The sequence below is a fragment of the Ambystoma mexicanum genome, chromosome 2p (assembly GCF_040938575.1).
Source record: "Ambystoma mexicanum isolate Mex_15411 chromosome 2p, UKY_AmexF1_1, whole genome shotgun sequence".
NCBI classification, from domain to species: Eukaryota; Metazoa; Chordata; class Amphibia; order Caudata; family Ambystomatidae; genus Ambystoma; species Ambystoma mexicanum.
The window spans coordinates 449,620,531-449,638,517 of NC_090923.1; the positions used below are offsets into that span (position 1 = coordinate 449,620,531).

Consider the following 17,987-nt stretch of genomic DNA (forward strand, 5'->3'; position numbering starts at 1 on the left):
CTTTGATCCACAACAGACAGGAAGTTGGGTGGGACTTAGTAGTACATGTTTTCACCCCCTTACCTTTCCTGTTGCAAAGCACTCTGGTTATTACCTCACGCATACAGAAGATTATTGGTGGGAACCCAATATTAGTTCATTAAGGTAGGCTTAGCCTACACCAAACACTTGGGCCCATTTGGCTTTAAAAGAGGGTTGTGCCCTATTTTGGCAGATCAACTGAAGACTGTTCAAGGAGTAACAAGAAGGACTCATTTGGACCCTGGTTGAAAGTACAGTCTGCCTTACAGCTACCACCAGTGAAGGAAGGCCAGCATTTCCAAAGAGGGAAGCAAGATCCCACTCCTAAACATCTCCCGGAGAACAGAGGGAGATACTTCCAGCAGCTTTAGAACCGGTAGCCAGCCAGCACACAGCGTGCCCTGCTAGGCTCTGCAAGCAAACTTCCTAGGTGGGAAGTGGCTGAGAGTCTCTGAACTAAGGCAAGGACAAGGCTGTTGCCTGCAACACTCTCCTCAGCTTTGGGCTGCCCGTCTCAAAGGACGACACAAGCCCAGCTAAGAAGCAGTGCACCGACAAGCATCAACCAGCGTCCACCTTAAAGGAGGTTTTCGAGGCAGTCGAGTCCCTCGAGCTGCAACGGACTGCACCACTGATTGTTCTCATGCCGTTGTCGCTCACACAGTCTGAGACATCTCGACCAGTGCTTCAGACCTGCCACCAGCCCTGTGAAAACGATTTCAGACCCAGAGCTGCCATGTAGGCCAGCCTGCAGCCATCCATCCAGCCTCAATCATGGAACTGCCTGCCGCCTGACACCCGCAGCTGTCTACCATCTTGAACTCTGTCACAGAAGCTGCAAAGCACCCTGGAATGGACTTGACGCTGTCGAGCACCAAGGACTTCTACAAGCACATGGTACATTGTGGTTCTGCACCCCTGGTCCTTCTCCAAAGGCCCCTGGTGATATTTTATAACCCATTGCTCCCTTTGTGCTGAAACCAAGTATCCTTGAACTACTGCGATTAATTACTTTACTGACTACCCTCCTGTTAGTATCCAGTGTGCATCCCTTTTCCTTCTTGAAACTGGCTGCCCTCTGCATTCCTAACAGGGTGGGTTGTATTTTGTAGTGTGCTAGAACTGTCTGTTGATTAATAATAATAAAGTAGATATTGTTATACAACCTTGAATGGACAGTCCCTTTTATCATTGGGTAATAATTGTATTTTCACTGTGTTGCAACTAACCAACGATCCACGACCTTGCAGAGATAAGCCAGCCGTTCCGTCCACATTACCCAAGTTGGACAATGAGGTTTATAATTTGCTTGTGTTTCCAATCTGTTTGAATCCCTTCTTGTGTACTAGAGGTGTGGGGCTGATTGATGGTTTAGAAACCGATATTCAACCCTGGACCACTGGTGCCCCAGAAGTTGATTTGTCACAGTCACTCACCCATTTCACTGGGTGATAAGTCAGTGGTAGAGGCAAAGCATGACACTCACACTGCTCTGAAAGTGTCACTCGCCTGTTTCACTGGGTGAGAAGACAGGGTTAAGTCCAAGCATGATGCTCACACTGCTCTGCAAGTGTCACTCGCCTGCTTCACTGGGTGACAAGACAGGGGTAGAGGCAAAGCATGATGCTCACACTGATCTGCAAGTGTCACTTGCCTGCTTCACTGGGTGACAAGACAGGAGTAGAGGCAAAGCATGATGCTCACACTGATCTGAAAGTGTCACTCGCCTGCTTCACTGGGTGACAAGACTGGGGTAGAGGCAAAGCATGATGCTCACACTGATCTGAAAGTGTCACTCGCCTGCTTCACTGGGTGACAAGACAGGGGTAGAGGCAAAGCATGATGCTCACACTGATCTGCAAGATGGTATACCCATCACACATGGGTCTTTTCAAGATTACTGTCACCAAGCACCAAGTAGTACTATAGTTTCATCAGTGCAGTGGATCCCAGAGTGCTCCAAACTGCACTTGGAGTAGTAACACATTTCAACATTGCCACCGGACTGCGGCAGGATATATTTTAATCAATGCCAGATGATCTTTGCCACCTGAACTCCCATAGCATCAGAACACCCAGAAGGCTTCCCTACTCCACAAGCATTCCACTGTAGGAACATGTCACATGCAGAGGGCTTTCTGTGGCCCCTGGCTACCCAAGTACATCTCCATTCTAACTTTTCCCACCTTGCCAACGGTGCGAGAGTGTGAGGAATTCAACCATCCGCATGGAGGGCAGGGACTCTCCTAGGCTTTAGAAAAAATGGATGATGGTAGACCTGCCTCAGCAAAATGTGTGGGGCTCATCCACACACATTTTCTTATGCTCACACTACAACAAATGCATTTACCTGTGTTCTCTGACATGGACAAAGCATACAGGTACAGTCCACACCTGTCATATTTAGTTGGAATATGACAGGAGAGGAGAGCACAATGCCATCCCAAGGAGAGGGGAGAAAAGATTCCCCCTGCTATGGACATCCTAATTAACTGACAAGGGCTCAATGGAACCACCCTACTCCTTTGTTAGCCCTTAAGCTGGTGGCCGTGATTAACATACCAATAGAGGGTACTTCAAACAGACACCCATGGGGCCTGGCTGCAGAGGATAACAAAGGAGACAGGAAACCCAACAAAACTTTCATATGTAACTCTGTCAACCTGAAGCCAGCTTCCGCCTCTCAGTATCAATGACAGGGAACTGATATGTCTAAATCTATTGCTGCAGTAGACAATCCCCGTTAGAGGAACCCCATTCGTATGATACATGAATGTGGATTGCAGAAGCTGGAGAGTCTGGTCTCTCAGCATCTTCAAGGGTGATCTGCCACTTTAAAAAGGAACCACACAGGGAGAACCATTAATCAGAGAGACTCTTTGATCACAGAAGACAAGAAGATGGGTGGGACCTAGTATTGCAGGGGTTGAGCCCAGAACACTTTCTGTTGAGAAAAGGGTTCAGTCATATTGGCTCTGGGACACCCCTTGTTCCTGTAGGAACCCCTTACCTTTTCCTGTTACAAAGCACTCTGGTGATGACCTCACACATAACGGAAATTGTTTGGTAGGGACCCCAGGATGTGTTCACTAAAGCAGCCTTCACAAATCACTGTGGCCCACTCGGCTTTAAGAGAGAGCTGGAACCCCCAAATCATCTGAAGTCTTCACTTGAAGCATTTAGAAGAACTCATCCTTGGACCCTGGCTGAAGGCACAGTCTGCCTTACAGCTTTCTCCAGTGAAGGAAGGCCAGGAGCATCCAAAGAGGGAAGCAAGATCCCCCCAGGATCTTCTCCCAAGGAACAAAGGGAGAACTGAGCTCAGAAGACGCTCCAGCGGCTTCAGAATCGGAACCCTGTAGCACACAGCATGCCCTGAAGGCTCTGCAGCAAGCTTCCATGGACATGGAGTGCCAGAAGGTCTCTGAACCCAAAACCAAGGAAACCAAAGGACTTGGCAGCTGCCTGCAATATACTCCATAGCTCTGGGCCATCCACCTTAAAGGACAACTCAAGCCCATTGAAGGGGTGGGAAGAAGTACAATGACAAGCATCTGCTGCCGCCTGCCTTAGAGGACATTCTCGAGCCAGTCGAGTTCCTCGATCCGCAACCTCCTACAGTGCTGACTGCCGTCAAGCCTCAAGCTACTGCATTCAAGCTGCAGTCGTTGAAGGAACTCGGGACTTCTCTACCTGCACTTCAGAACTGCTGATCAGCACTGAGACGATTCCTGGCCCTGAGTGGCCGTGAAGGCCAGCCTGCAGCCATTGGCCAAGCTTTGCTCGCCGAACCGTCTTGCTGCTGATACCCGCTGCAGACTCCTGTCTCGAGCGCTGTCACAGAAGCCTGAATAGTGCCCTCATGCCAACTCGACAGTGTTGAGCACCAAGAACGATTACAGCAACTGGTGCATTGTGGTTCTGTCTATCTGGTCCTTCTCGGAAGGCCCCTAGAGACATTTTAAGACTCTTTCTCCCTTTTTGCTGAATCCAAGAAGCCATTAAAAACTATTGTGGTTATTAACCAACCAACTACCCGTCTGTCAGTATCCAGAGTGCATCCCTTTTCTTTCTAAGAAACTGTCTGTTCTCTACATTCCTTTATAGGGTGGGTTGTATTTAGTAGTGTTATTATAGTGTTTGTTGTGACAATAATAAAGTACATATTTGTTATACATCCTTGACTGGACACTCATTTTATCATTGGGTAATAACTGTTTTTTTTCTGTGTTGCAAATAACCAACGTTCCACGACCTTTAGAGAAGATAAGCCTGCCATTCCGTCTACATTACCAACATTGGACAAGGAGGTTTATAGTTTTAATTGTATGCTTGTTTAATCCAATCTGTTCGGATCCATACTGGTGTATTAGAGGTGTGGGGTTGATTGATGGTTTAGAAACCGATATTCACCCCATGACCACTGGGACACCGAAATTTGATTCTGCACAGTGAGTGTCTAAGTGGGTGAGTGAGTGTGTGAGAAAAACGCTTCAAGGGTCTTGTGATCAAAGCAAGTCCCTGGCAGAGGATGTCGGCCTCATACACATCACTCTTTACAATCCTTTGGTGGCAAACGAGATACATCTTTCACACCAGTGTTTTACGAATCGCAAATTCATTAAAATGAATTAATTTCTATATCTGTTTAAACAAGAATAATGCTGTGCTTTGCCCTGAAAAAAGCCTGCCTTTCCTTTTACCTATATATGCACTGTGCACCCATCAACGTTTTCCACCTCCCCTGCCCCGCCATTACTAGAGCCAAGCAGCAGCACACGCTGCGAGCACAATGCTATCAGAAGCGTCAATAAATAAACAAATAAATAAACAGGCTGATCTATAAGTGGTGGCATGGAGATTATCGGCTCTCAGAACCAAGAGCAAACCACCGTGGGCCTCGGGTGGGGAGAATGATGCACCATTGCAATTGGAGCAATTTTCTCTCTGGAACTCTGGAAGATTTTGAGGCGAAAAACGCGTCATAATTGAAGCATTTTGAGAGTGGTCCATGGTATCCCCCCAAACCACTGCAGCCCTTTATCGGCAGTACCTTTCATGGCATTTTACCAAGGTATTTTCATAGGGCAAGCTGGTCGGGGGGAGGTGAAATAGAGAGTATGGGTTGTAGGGGGAAAAAAGCTGTTCGGTGGAAGGGGGGCAGCGGGGCAAAACGCAGTAACATTTGGTGAAATGCCTCAGCTCCTGGTAGCGCTTTGTCTTATTGGCAGTGTGCCCGAGGGGTTCTATTGAAGAATGGGCCTATTTCCAGGGGTCACTGAGGGAGGTGGGATCCGCCACCAACGCCAAACCTTTGGGAAAGTTATAGGACTTCTGGCTTCCCATAATGCACTTGAACGCATCCTCAGCAAATCCAATCTCCAGCTGGTTACATATTACCGCGAGAACACATTAATAGTGAACTATACGTTCAACATCAGTACCTTTAACTAACTTCTTATCAGCATAACATTAAAATACAGAATGGATGTGTAGCCGTTGTTGTGTTTGCACCGACATCACATGACAGGAGAAAGTGGGACAGGAAATAAAGAGGTGGCAATGACCGGAAATAGGCAGAGACGAGTAACACAGACACGCGGGTGATCGCATTTCATTAGCGCTCCTTAATGCATGTGTGCACTGCATATTTAAAGTCCCCCCTTTCTCCCAGCTGGCATACGAGGTCGGGGAGCAATCATCACACTGGTGATGAGGAACGACCGACTCGACGTGTGCTCCGTTCTGCCGCATAGCATTGGTAGCTCCATGCTACAGTTGCCGGCTCATCCGGACAGACAACGATCCGGAATGATAGTGCACTGCTGGGGCCACGGTCATAATTACAGGAGAACAGCGCCATGGCACGCCGGCCTGCACGAGGTGAGAATGTGAGGGAGGGGCACCATATTATTGACAAAAAGGTTGCTGAGTCCCTAAGCAACACGCAGCCAGAAGATTAAGGACACACACATGCGCATACACTCATGGCAAGCCCACAAGGCAGCCCAACTAGAGAGGCCAGAAGCAGAATCTCCACGAGAAGCTCAGTGAGAGTTGAGGGGCCATTACTAGGACCAGATGCCACAAATGGGACATTTATGAGACTGTTTGACCATTATGCCACAAGAGCGGCCTTACGCTTGGAGATATGGCTCCAACAATTTGAATTAAACATGCAAGCTAAGGATATAACGGAAGCAAAAAAAACTGTGCACCTTGCTATTACTTAACCTCAGCGCTCTAGCGCTCAGACTGTTGAACACTCTGGGATTTATCACGAGTTGGGCGGTATCCCGACTGGGATACTGCCCAACTTTATTTGCGTTACCGCCCACCCATCCGGCGGTATTACTGCTGGATCACGGGTTGGGCAGTAAACATTTGTCAGCACAATTACTGCTGGCAATATTACAGTGTGGAAATTGTGCCGGAAATCGGCATTTGTCCGGCGTGTTTATCCCCAGCTCTGAGCTATGGGTAAACACGCCATACTCATGATTGGGCAGACCCGTAAATGCAGCGGTTACCCCGTTACCATCACATTTAAGGGCTACCGCCCAACTCGTGATGAGGCCCTCTGCCCAACAGAGGTGCAACGGATGACTAAGATGCAGCGAAGGCAGCGCTGAATAACATATTCAAACCTGAGTTAAACCCAGATTACGAAAATATTTCAGTTCAGCATGACCCGACAAAGGGCAAAAGAAAACATTGATGATTTCCACGCACGCCACAGAGAAATGGCACCAGGCTGCAAATACACGGAAGAAGAATTTGCTGTCCGCCAACAAATTATCAATGGGATCTCCTAAAACAAACTACGCAGAGCTGTGCTCTCAGAGAAGAACGTCCCCCTAGACCACATCCTAGCCATGGGCAACCTGCGAGAACGCACCGATGACCAAGTAGCAATCATGGAGGCCGCCATACAACAGCCTCCGCTTGACAATGTCCAGAAAGAGGAGGAGATAGCAGCAATCAGAGGAAGACCAGAAGGGAGATGACCCGCCAACACCACATTTGGACAGACACCAAAGCGGCAGGACTCATGCAAGTGGTGCGGAGGACCTTGGTATAGAGGAGAGCACTGCCCAGCATTAGGGGTCACCTGTCACAAGTGCAAGAGACTGAACCATTTTTCTGCAGTCTGCCTCAATCCACCCCCTAGGAAGATAAGCGAACAACCCGAGACATCAAACCCCAGATGGAAGGAGATGGGCAGGGCAAGGGCTGTAGCCACCCTGAGAAGATCACCCAGCAACAGTGACACAGGTGATACCTCAGAAGAGGAGGAATCCCTGGAAAGACACCAGAATCAACTGAAGAAGAAGGGGGAATGCGTCCATGTGATATCTGCCTTCAAGCCCCGGAAAACAACCCCAAAGGACAGGAGTCCAGATGACCCTCCTGCATCATCTTAGTCGACGGGACACATATCAAAGTTGTAATCGACACAGGAGCGACGGTAAACGTCATGCCTCTGCTGAAGTTCAAGAAAATTGAACCAATGCCCCGACTCCAAGACAGACGTGTACAACTATTCGCATATGGACGCAAAAAGCTGCTACCAGTGGCTGAATCATTCCACTCAAACCTTACACACAATGGTACAATTTACGTGCTGAGGCTAGTGCAAGTCGCATTCAGCCTCAGCACACCTCACATCGACAACCTTGTAGCAAGGCACAACAAGGTGTTCCAAGTCAGAGGATGCCTCCAAAGGAGAACAGTCACACTACACATTACCCCAACGATCAAACCCAATGCTTTGAGACACTGCCAAGTCCCCTTTCACCTGAGCGAGGCAGTATAAAAACAACTGGAGAAGCTGGAAACCCATGGGATAATCGAGAAGACCTCAGGACCGATACCATGGATATCCTCCATGGTTGTAGTTTAGAAACCCGGATACAGAACGCAGTCAGAATCTGCATTGATATGTGGCTACCCAATGTAGCCATAGGGCGTGAACGGCACGTGATCCCAACAATCGACGAGCTAATTGTAGATCTAACAGGAGCAAAGAACTTCAGCAAATTAGACTTACGCTCAGGCTATCACCAAATGCGCCTATCCCGAGAATCGTGCTATATCACAACATTCTCATCCCACCTAGGCATCAGGAGATACCGGAGGTTGAACTTCGGGATATCCTCAGCCATAGAAAAGTTTCAAAAACGAAATCCAGAATTTCCTGAATGGCCTTGTGGGCACCACCAACATCAGCGACGACATCCTAGTATATGGAGCAACAACAGAAGAATACCATGACCGGCTCAGTGGTCCTACAATGCCTAGAGGAGTTTGGCCTCACCCTACTGGCAGAGAAGTGTGAATGCGGCAGGAGCAAACTCAATTTCTTTGGCTACATGTTCAATGCGGAAGGAGTGTTATCAGTCCCCACTTAGGTGGCAGATCTCAAAGAAACCAAAGCCCCCAGGCCTGCATCGGAGATCGGGAGTTTCATGGGAATGGCTACATACTGTGCCAGATTCATCCCAGACCTAGCCACCATTGCAGCCCCCTTAAGAAGGCTGAACCAGAAAGAAACACCATGGGAATGGTCCGAACAACACCAACACTCGTTTGATGCTAGCCCGGTAGGACTAGGCACTGTGTTGACACAAATCGATCAGGAGGGCACCGTATTCCCTGTTGCTTTTGCCAGCCGAGTGATCACTAAGGCGGAGCAAAACTATACCCACATAGAAAAGGAGGCACTAGCCATTCTGTGGGGGTGCTACCATTTTCAGGTTTACCTCCTAGGTCTACCAGGGACCACCCACGAACAGCCACCCCTCACAAAAGAGAACACGCTAAGGAAACAGAAGAACATGTATGCCATGTGGTAGCTTGCACCCTTCCGAAGGCGATCGCACTACAGGAAATAGAAGAAGAGACTGAAACAGATGCCTGCCTCAAATGCACAAAACACACCATACTGTCTGGGGACTGAAAAAAACGTTTTTTATCAGCAGTAGCACATTGCACTGCAGCAGAGCAAGAGAAACTGCAAGCCATGTTCGGCATCAGACACAAGGGGGTCATACTAAAGGAACACCACATCGTCATGCCAGAGGTGCTAGAGGAGAGAACCCTGTGGCTAGCACACAAAGGACACTAGGGCATTGTGAAAACTCAAGCATATCTCAAGTCCTGGATGTGAATGCCGAAAATAGAGTACAGTTGAACTGATTGAGACCTATACGGCGTGCCAATCCTCAAAGAGTCAAATGTCGCCAGAGCCCATTGCAAATGCGCCCAGCTGCAACACAAGGTGGGAATCAGTCAGTGTACACTTCTGTACTATTGCCGGAGAAGGCCACCTATTTGTCCTAATAGACGAATTCAGCAGATACCTGGAAGTCAAACAGATCAGATCCACAGACGCCCCAATCAGTCATAACTGCCCTGGAAAAAGTATTTGGCATACATGGCATACCACGGAAAATGAAGAGCGACAATGGTCCCCTTTTTACCAGCCGCAAGCTACGACAGTTCCTAAAAAGTCTCAGCATAGGCCACCATAAGATCATCCCATGTTGGCCGCAAGCAAACGGGGACACCGAAAGGTTCATGGGATCACTGAATAAGAACATAAGGATCGCAAAGGACCAGCAACAACCATGGCTGCCAGTCGTGTATCGTTTCCTCAGGTCACACAGGCAGACTCCTCACACATCCACAAGAGTCAGCCCGGCCGCACTAATGTTTGGGGTACCTATTAAAGCTGAACTACCGCTACACCCAAACTGGGTAGTCCCCGAACCCGACACACCATTCATTGAAGCGGCACAAGAGAAACAGAATGAAAAAAGAGCCATGCTCATCAAGCACAGCACTGAGAACTCCAGGTCGGCGACACTGTGGTAGTCAAGAACCAGATCCTCCCAAAGAAAATGACCCTGTCCTACGAGTCGTGCCCCTGGACAGTGCTCAACTCCGACCACAGCATGGTAACCGCCACCAGAGGGCAGGAAGTGGTAACACAAAACATCTCCCATTTCCGCAAGGTACCTTTGACGCACTGGAAAGAATAATCCCCACACGTGCCTGAAGGAGCTGGGACACTGACTCCACCGAGGAACACTCCGAGGCAAGTGACACGACACCCCTGCAGATTGAGGCGCTTCCACCGCCCAACCTCAACGATAAAGCAGGCGACGGCCAAGAAGAAGAAGAAGACCATGAGAGAAGAATCAACACCGGTATGGATTACAGGAAAGACCTCGGCAATCATTCAACTGCGGGGGTATGTCCTACATGGGATATACCACTCAAAGTCCAGGGACGCCAGGAAACGTCCAAACCAAGAGACTTATGGAAACCCCCGAGTGAGTCGATAGACTATTAAAAAAATGTCAAAGTTTGGGAGGAATGTGGTGTTTGTACATACCCCTAGTCATGTGAGTGAGGGGGTGCTCACCTCACGTGACTGGAAAGAGGGAGAGGAAATAAAGAGGCAGCGATGACCGGAAACAGGCAGAGCCGAGTAACACAGACACGTGCGTGGTCGCATTTCATTAGCACTCCTTACCACATGTGAGCGCTGCATATTTAAAGTCACTCCGACCTCCCTGCTGGCATCCGGAGGTCGGGGAGTGATCAGAGCTCGAGTAATCCTTGAGGGCAGTGGGCACTGCACCCCATAACTGAAATCTACCAATCAAAACCTGCATGGTGTGTTTGCTCCACCACCCCCATCCTCTGCACTGCTTCCCAAGGACCAGGATTGCAGGAGGTGAAGAGGGGAGCCAAACGGAAACATAACGGGGCGCCTCTCCCTCCACAGAAACCCAAAACATGTAGAAGAAACATAGCTAGCAGAGAACATGCCATATGCCCCTGCCTTGATGTCCTGGCGGGTGATCCTCTCCCATGAGCGCCTTGAGACCATATCAATGGTACATTAAGGCCCTATATAAATGCAAAATAACATAACATAACATGATGTCATATTGGAAGACTCTGCTCCTGATTTACATAAGCGTTTTACCATGGTACAATCTCATTGAAAAACGCTTTGTAAGTCAAGCCCTAAGACATTTGGAAAGGGCAATGGTTGCGAAGCCATACACAACTAACATGTTCTACTGATAAAAGAGACCTAAAGCGAGGCGACAGTTTCGTTGCTTCTCTGTATAGCATCACCAACTCACCCCCCCACCCCTCCCGCGTAATACGAGGCCGTTGCCTCTTGGCAGCCTGACACATGGGCAGAGATTGGCTATATTATTAATGGCGGCGTTTTGTGTAAACCTTCGAAAGGAAATCGGAAGGAAAAAAAAATGATTTACCTGCGAGGTCCACGCATAATAACACTATATGAACATGTAGGGTGAGACAAATGGTTGCAAAAATAAACTTGTGTTTCATAATGTTTATTCGGAAAAAGTTTTCCAATGACATCTATTTAGGCTGTCATTCAAAAGATGAAACGACTGAAAACACAAAGATGCTGAACTGCAGCAGAACAGAAAGCCGGTATCGTGCTTTCGAAATATATGTTTCAGATTAAAGCAATCCATTTACTAGCTGGCCAGATAGACCCGCGAGTTAAGCGCTCGCTGCAGAGATCCGCACCCATTATGCATATCCGACGCATGAAGCGCAGAAGAGACCAACTTTGCCTTCCATTCTTTTGGGGGCGATGAGTGCCGTTAAATGGTGTAATTAAGACACCTGATGTTCACAGAGCCAAGAAACAGCTAAGCCTGTGGTTGAATGCGCTATATAAAACAGCATTCTTATCGAACTATCTTGCGCACATTTCATATTTGAATGTATTTTGAGGATGGTCTTTTTTTTAATATAAAGTATTACGTCAAAGGTAGCACAGTTTATTCCCATATAGTAGCCCAGCGCGCAGACCGAGGAATATATTCATGCAGTTGAACGAGTTTTAATAGAATGCGTTCCTTACTTGATAAACTTCTCGCACGCCGCACCAGGTCCTCAGGGTCTGCTGACATGCCCCCAGCCGCGCGGCGTACCACCTGCGCAGCGTCGACACGGCCAGGTTCCAGACAAAGCGGCCCCCGTTGAAGAGCAGGTCCTCCATGCCGCAAGTGAACACGGAAGCCATGGCTCCTCCGCGGCCGCCCGTCGGCGTCTGGCACCGCCGTGGACGGCAGCACAGCAGCCTCGCTGAGCGCTCCGCGGGCGCAGTGGAAAGGGCAGTCTGCTGCCGGCCGCCACAGGGCAGGGTCAAGCCTTAAACAAACTCCTCTTTCATTGTGTTTCCTGGGCAGCCTCCAGTCCTTGACGTTGGGCCAGCAGCGGCGGCTGCAGTACCTCAGCGCTGCCAGGCGCTCACAACACCGCCTTGTCCTCTTTAGCAGTTCACGGAAATCTCTGCTAGGCTACAGTAGCGTGTGCTGTATATTCCGATTACATTCTAACTCCTGTGCCACGCGCCCAGACAACAGCCCCGCTTTCGCTTTGCACGTGGAAAACCTATATTTCCCAAGTCCTGTTTATCCAGAGTCTTATAATCTCTTCTCTGTGCTAATGCTGTACACCAGCCTCAAAGGGAGTAATGTGTGTGCATCCCTTTCTCGCTGCTGTCTTGTTTATTCAGCTGCTGTTGGGAAACGCCGAGTTATCTGTATTATAATACATTCAGGCCCTATAAACAAGGACAACACTGGAAACAGACCCATGGTACCGCTACCCTAGAACACCACCCACATTGGCAACCAAGTCTGCCCTACTGAAACTCTACAACCCAATGCAAAACAGGGCCACCCTGCAAACCGCTCAGCCAAAAACCGGCCCCAAACGGACTTTTACGCATTACATTTCGTGCAAGAAATACGGCTGTCGTCCTAGATGGATTTAATGCAATCTAGCGGTAAAACGCCCCTTTTCTTCATCGTGAACCGCGCCGCCTTTCCGAGCCAAGCTCGCGGAAACAACACAGTAAAGAATATGCGTTTCCATAATGGCCCTCATGGGAGCTATGGCACCGTCCCTATAGCCTGTGCAAACTCAGGCGGCAGCCCTGCCCTTCTGGGAGAGAGAGGTTTAGCGAGTGCACGCAACCGAGCAAGGTTTGCCCTTCAAGAATTCTCAAAAACTGTTATTGTTCATCTATAACCGATGCACACGACTACTGTCGGGGCGGCGCGTTGGTTTAGGAACAAAAGGTATCCGTGAAATAATCAGCGCTGATAGTTTTGTGATGAAGTCGATTATTGCACTAAAATGAAACGCTTCTTGGTGAAAGGTATGCTTCTGGCTGGAAATTGATCTTTCGGACAAATTGCAGGCTTTTGGGGAAACCTGGCCAGGCCCCAGGCCATCATCACTCAGGGGCCTTCTGCTGTCCTGTTATGTTGCAGTGCCAACCAGGAAGGGACTCTTACTTACCAATCGTGAATAAGCTGCCCACGTGTTACATTTGGTTACATTTCGAGTTCAGCAGGACTTTTGGAAAAACGTACATTTCATTTCGAATTGGTCACATCTTCGGACACACTGACTACGTGTCTTTTGAAGGTGACGAAGGGAGAGCGCAGCGAGTGGAGGAGGCACCCCGATAACCGGGGCAGGGGCCTTCCTCCTTTACGCTCTCGTGCCCCTCCCCCTCAGGGGCAGGGGAGAGGGCGGCAAAGGAGCCAGAGGAAAGGGCGCCAAGAGCCCGGGAAAGCCCGCAAAGGGCAACAAAGGAAGGAGGCGGGGCTTGGGGCATAAATACAGCGGGCGCCCGGTTTAGGAGCACTTGCAGCTCTTCCAGCAGTCGGGCGCCCGCCAAGAGTGGAGGACTTCGTCCGAGTCACCGCTCTTGTTTCCACCAACACCCATCGAGGAGGCATGGGTGGAAGTGCACTCACAGGAGAGGGAGGAGCTGGACATCGAGGAGGAAGAGGAGGAGCCAGTCGTTAAAAGGAAAAGAGTGATGACCAAGAAAGCGAGGGACAGCCAGCAGCAAGCGGCGGCGGCGCAGAAGAGGAAAGCCAACCCCAAGGGAAGGGGGAGGGCGCAGGAAGTTGAAGCCACTCCGGCACCTGTTCCTGCTGAGGCTCCAAGGCCAATGGGTGGTCCTCGCGGCACACCTGTAGCCACACCGGCGGTAGCAGCTGAGGTTCCAACCACCTTGGAGATGGTGAAAGGTATGTTCAGGGAATGTATGGAAGCTTGGGGGACGGGTATAATTGGTCAGTTACCTGTTAATAATAATGCCTTGAACCTAGGGGGTAAAGGAGCGCAAGGGGTAAGTGGAGTCATGGAGCAGCTTGGCCCGGGGGGGAGTCAGCCCGTGGTAAGCATAAGTCAGCCAGTAGTGGGGGGGAACCCAGGGCAGATGGCGACGCAGGGGGCAAACACCGCCTACACACCACAAATAGGGGGAACACCTTGGTGGGGGCGCAGGCTCCTCCACAGGTACATGGGCAAGAGCTGGCTGGCAAAAACACAATATACGGGAGGCCCATGCCGGGGTTTGCACCTGCCAGAGTGGCGAATAATGCATTGGCATGGCACATCCCGCTGGCATACAAAGAGCGGGTATGGAGGAAGGAGTTCATGGATATTATGGAGTTGTTGGGGATGGTCCCCTCGGGACAGGGTTTCAGTGAGCCCACTGAGAGGGAAAAGGAACAGAAGGAGAGGGAGAGGCCTAAAATAGAGCTCAATATCCATACCTGGTTGAGGGCATTCAGGGTTTATGCCACTATTATGTTAGAGAAATTCCCGCAAGATGGCCTGGCATTGTTGGCGTACGAGCAGTATATTCATGAGCAGTACTTGAAGCATGGGGGAGATATATGGAGCAATTATGATAAGGGTTTTAGACTCAAAATGCAGGTTTGGCCAGCAATGACCTGGGATGAAGTGGATGTGGGGGGGCGCATAGACACGAAAACGGTCCCAGCCAGGCCAGTAGATGAGAGTGTTACAAGCGAAAGACCAGCCCTGGGCACGGGCAGGGGGTCCTACTCAAGGGGCAGGGGGTCCTTTTGTGGGAACTCCTCTTGAAACAACCGGTCCAACTACCAAGGGGAGTTGCCAGAATGTTGGTTGTTTGCAGAAGGGAGGTGCTCCTATGGAAATGCATGCAGGTTCAAGCACTCAAAAGCTGCAAGCGCAGCGAGGCACAGCCTCGCCAGCCGAGAGGGTAAGGCTAGGGGCAGCGCAAAAAGCAGGGAGAAAAGCAAGCATGATTAAAACGCAGCTGCCAACGCCAATACATTTACAGGCCATGATTCCTTTTCTGAATGCATATGGTGACAAGGGTGATGCAAAATTGTTATGGGAGGGTTTCAGGTGGGGTTTTAAGATTCCTTTCCACGGGCAAATAGGACCAAAGGAGGCGTGTAATTTGAAATCGGCGTTAGCAATGCCTGAAGTCTTGACACAGAAAGTAGGGAAAGAGGTGCAGTCGGGGAGGGTGGCTGGCCCCTTCCGCACACCCCCACTGAAAAATTTGGTTGTGTCCCCGTTGGGCCTGGTACCTAAAAAGGAGAAGGGGCAGTACAGACTGATACAGCACCTATCTTTTCCCGAGGGGGAGTCGGTTAATGATGGCATTTCTGGAGAAGAATGCAGGGTTCACTACGCAGCATTTGAAGATGCGGTGGAGTTGGTAAAATCTGCGGGAGTGGGGGCCCTCATGGGGAAGGCCGACAGAGTCGGCTTTCCGCTTGCTGCCAATTCACAAGGACAGCCATCATTTGCTGGGGTTCAAGGTGTTACAGGAGTACTTCTACGACAAATGTTTACCGATGGGGTGTGCAATTTCATGTGCGTATTTTGAGAAGTTTAGCAGGTTCCTCGAATTTGCAGTAAGGCAAAGAAGCAAGGTCAGGGGGATGCTCCATTACCTCGATGATTTCATGTTTATAGGGAGGAAAGGGACGCAGGATTGCAAGGATTTTATGACGGTATTCCAGGAGTTGATGGAAGAGTTTGGGGTTCCTTTGGCTAAAGATAAAACTATGGGTCCGGTCACGTCACTGGTGTTTTTGGGGATTGAAATTGACTCCGTTGCAGGGGTGTGCAGGCTTCCGGGAGACAAAGTACGGAAGTTGAAGGAGGTAATTGCAGGATTGTTGGGCAAAGAGAAAGCCACTTTAAATGAGCTTCAGTCCCTAGCTGGCAGCCTGAATTTTGCGGGCCAAGTGATCCCGGCAGGTAAAGCATTCGCTAGAAGCATAGAGTTGAAAACAGTGGGCTTGAAGCACGCAGGTCAACACGTGTGCCTGGGTAAGGAGGTTAAGAAGGATCTGGAAATGTGGAATACCTTTTTGGACCATTTTAACGGGGTGTTGGTGTGGAAGGAATCCCTGGGGAAAGGAAATGGCCCGAATCTGGTTACCGACTCATCAGGGGCTCTAAGTTTTGGGGCCATCCTGGGCAAGAGGTGGTGCGGGCAGGCCTGGCCGGCCGAATGGCGGTCCGAGGGGATCCCCAGGGACATTACGGTTCTGGAGTTGTTCCCGATAGTGGCGGCATTCAAGCTCTGGCCAGAACAGATGCAAGACAAAAAGGTGCTAGTTTGGTCGGACAACCTAGCGGTGGTGCAGATTATCAACCAAGGAACTAGCAAGAATGGTAGGGGGTTGGGGCTACTCAGGGAGCTTACAAAGTGCTTGCTGCAGCTGAATGCAGAGGTCAGGGTACGACATATACCCGGGGTTAAGAATGTGGCCGCTGACGCTCTTTCTCGTTTGCAGTGGGGAAGGTTCCGGGAAAATCATCCAGAGGCGAGCACGAGGATGACCCCCTTCCAGACACAGTGGTGGGGATTGGTTGGGGAGATCTGAGCGCAGTGATCGACACGGCTCTCGCACCAGGCACTATGCGAAGATACAAAGTGTGCTGGGAACGATTCGTGGCCTTTCAAAACAACATCCTGCCCGAGAGTGAAAAGGAAAGGCCTGTGCGTGCCTTCGTGGGATGGTCTTGGCAACAAGGAAGGTCCAGGGCGTGGGTGGCTTACCACCTGGCAGCGATTGCTCATTTCTATAAATTGGGGGGCAGGCCCGACCCCACTAGAGAGCATTACATTGTGATGGCAATGAGAGGTTGGGCCAAACAGGTGACGGTGAAACCCGACGAGAGGCGGCCCATAGATGTGGGGAAGTTGCACAAATTGATCAGGAGCTTGGGGGTGGTGTGCAGGGACGAGTATGAAAAATAATTGTTTGCAGCAGCCTTCTCACTGGCATTTTTTGGGGCTTTAAGGGTAAGCGAGCTGGTGCCAGCCAACAAGAAGGGTAAAGGCTTGAGTTTCCTTAGGAGCTGTGACATATGGGTGCAAGGGGAGCGGTTATACATATTTCTGAGGAGATCCAAGACCGATCAGACAGGGAAAGGCAGAAAGATTACGTTAGGGAGTACACAGGACAGTCCGGTCTGTCCAGTAGGATGCGTAAGCAGGTATTTGAGTCGAAGGTGTCACACGGGGGACGAGGCCCCTTTTCTGGTACATAACGACGGGTCAGCGTTAAGCCTGTTTCAGTTTAAAAAGGTGTTGGACAGGACACTGGGGGAGGCGGGGTTCTCAATGGGGGTTTATGGGACACATTCCTTCAGGATAGGGGCCGCTACATCTGCGGCAGGGATGGGCCTGGGAGCAGAGGCAATCAAACAGATTGGGGGTTGGAGGTCCGGTTGTTTTAAACGGTATGTCAGGCCTGAAAAATGTAAGACTAACGGTTCCTCCCTCCTGTTTCCTCGCAGTAGCACCAAAGCAGGGAAGGCGGCGGTCTGCCTGGGTGGTGGGCCATTCGTTTGTGTCAAGGGCCAAGGGAAGCTGGTCAGCCAAGCAGGAGGTGCTGACCGCCGGGGAATACCGGGTGCAGTGGCACGGAGTGCCGGGTATGAAATGGGCACAGCTACAGGGGCACATACGCAGTCTCCTGAGGGGGCATCGGAGGCCTGATGTGTTGGTGGTGCACCTCGGCGGCAACGATTTGGCTGGTCTGGGGAGGGGGATCTTGCTCAGGGAAATGATGTCG

The 17,987-nt window shown here is 50.1% G+C and overlaps 1 protein-coding gene across 3 annotated transcripts in view; it reads right to left on the reverse strand.

Annotated features, from left to right (window-relative positions):
* Positions 1-17,987, reverse strand: part of FRMD4B (FERM domain containing 4B) — a 1,720,334-nt gene that overhangs the window by 974,177 nt on the left and 728,170 nt on the right. The window contains exon 1 of one of the 3 annotated variants that reach the window (XM_069643812.1): positions 11,948-12,179. The exons of the other annotated variants lie outside the window; for them this stretch is intronic. Coding sequence (XP_069499913.1) covers positions 11,948-12,109 — 162 coding nt within the window. The 5' untranslated portion in view covers positions 12,110-12,179. Of the gene's footprint in view, positions 1-11,947; positions 12,180-17,987 lie in introns of those variants that run through there. 3 annotated transcript variants of the gene reach the window in all.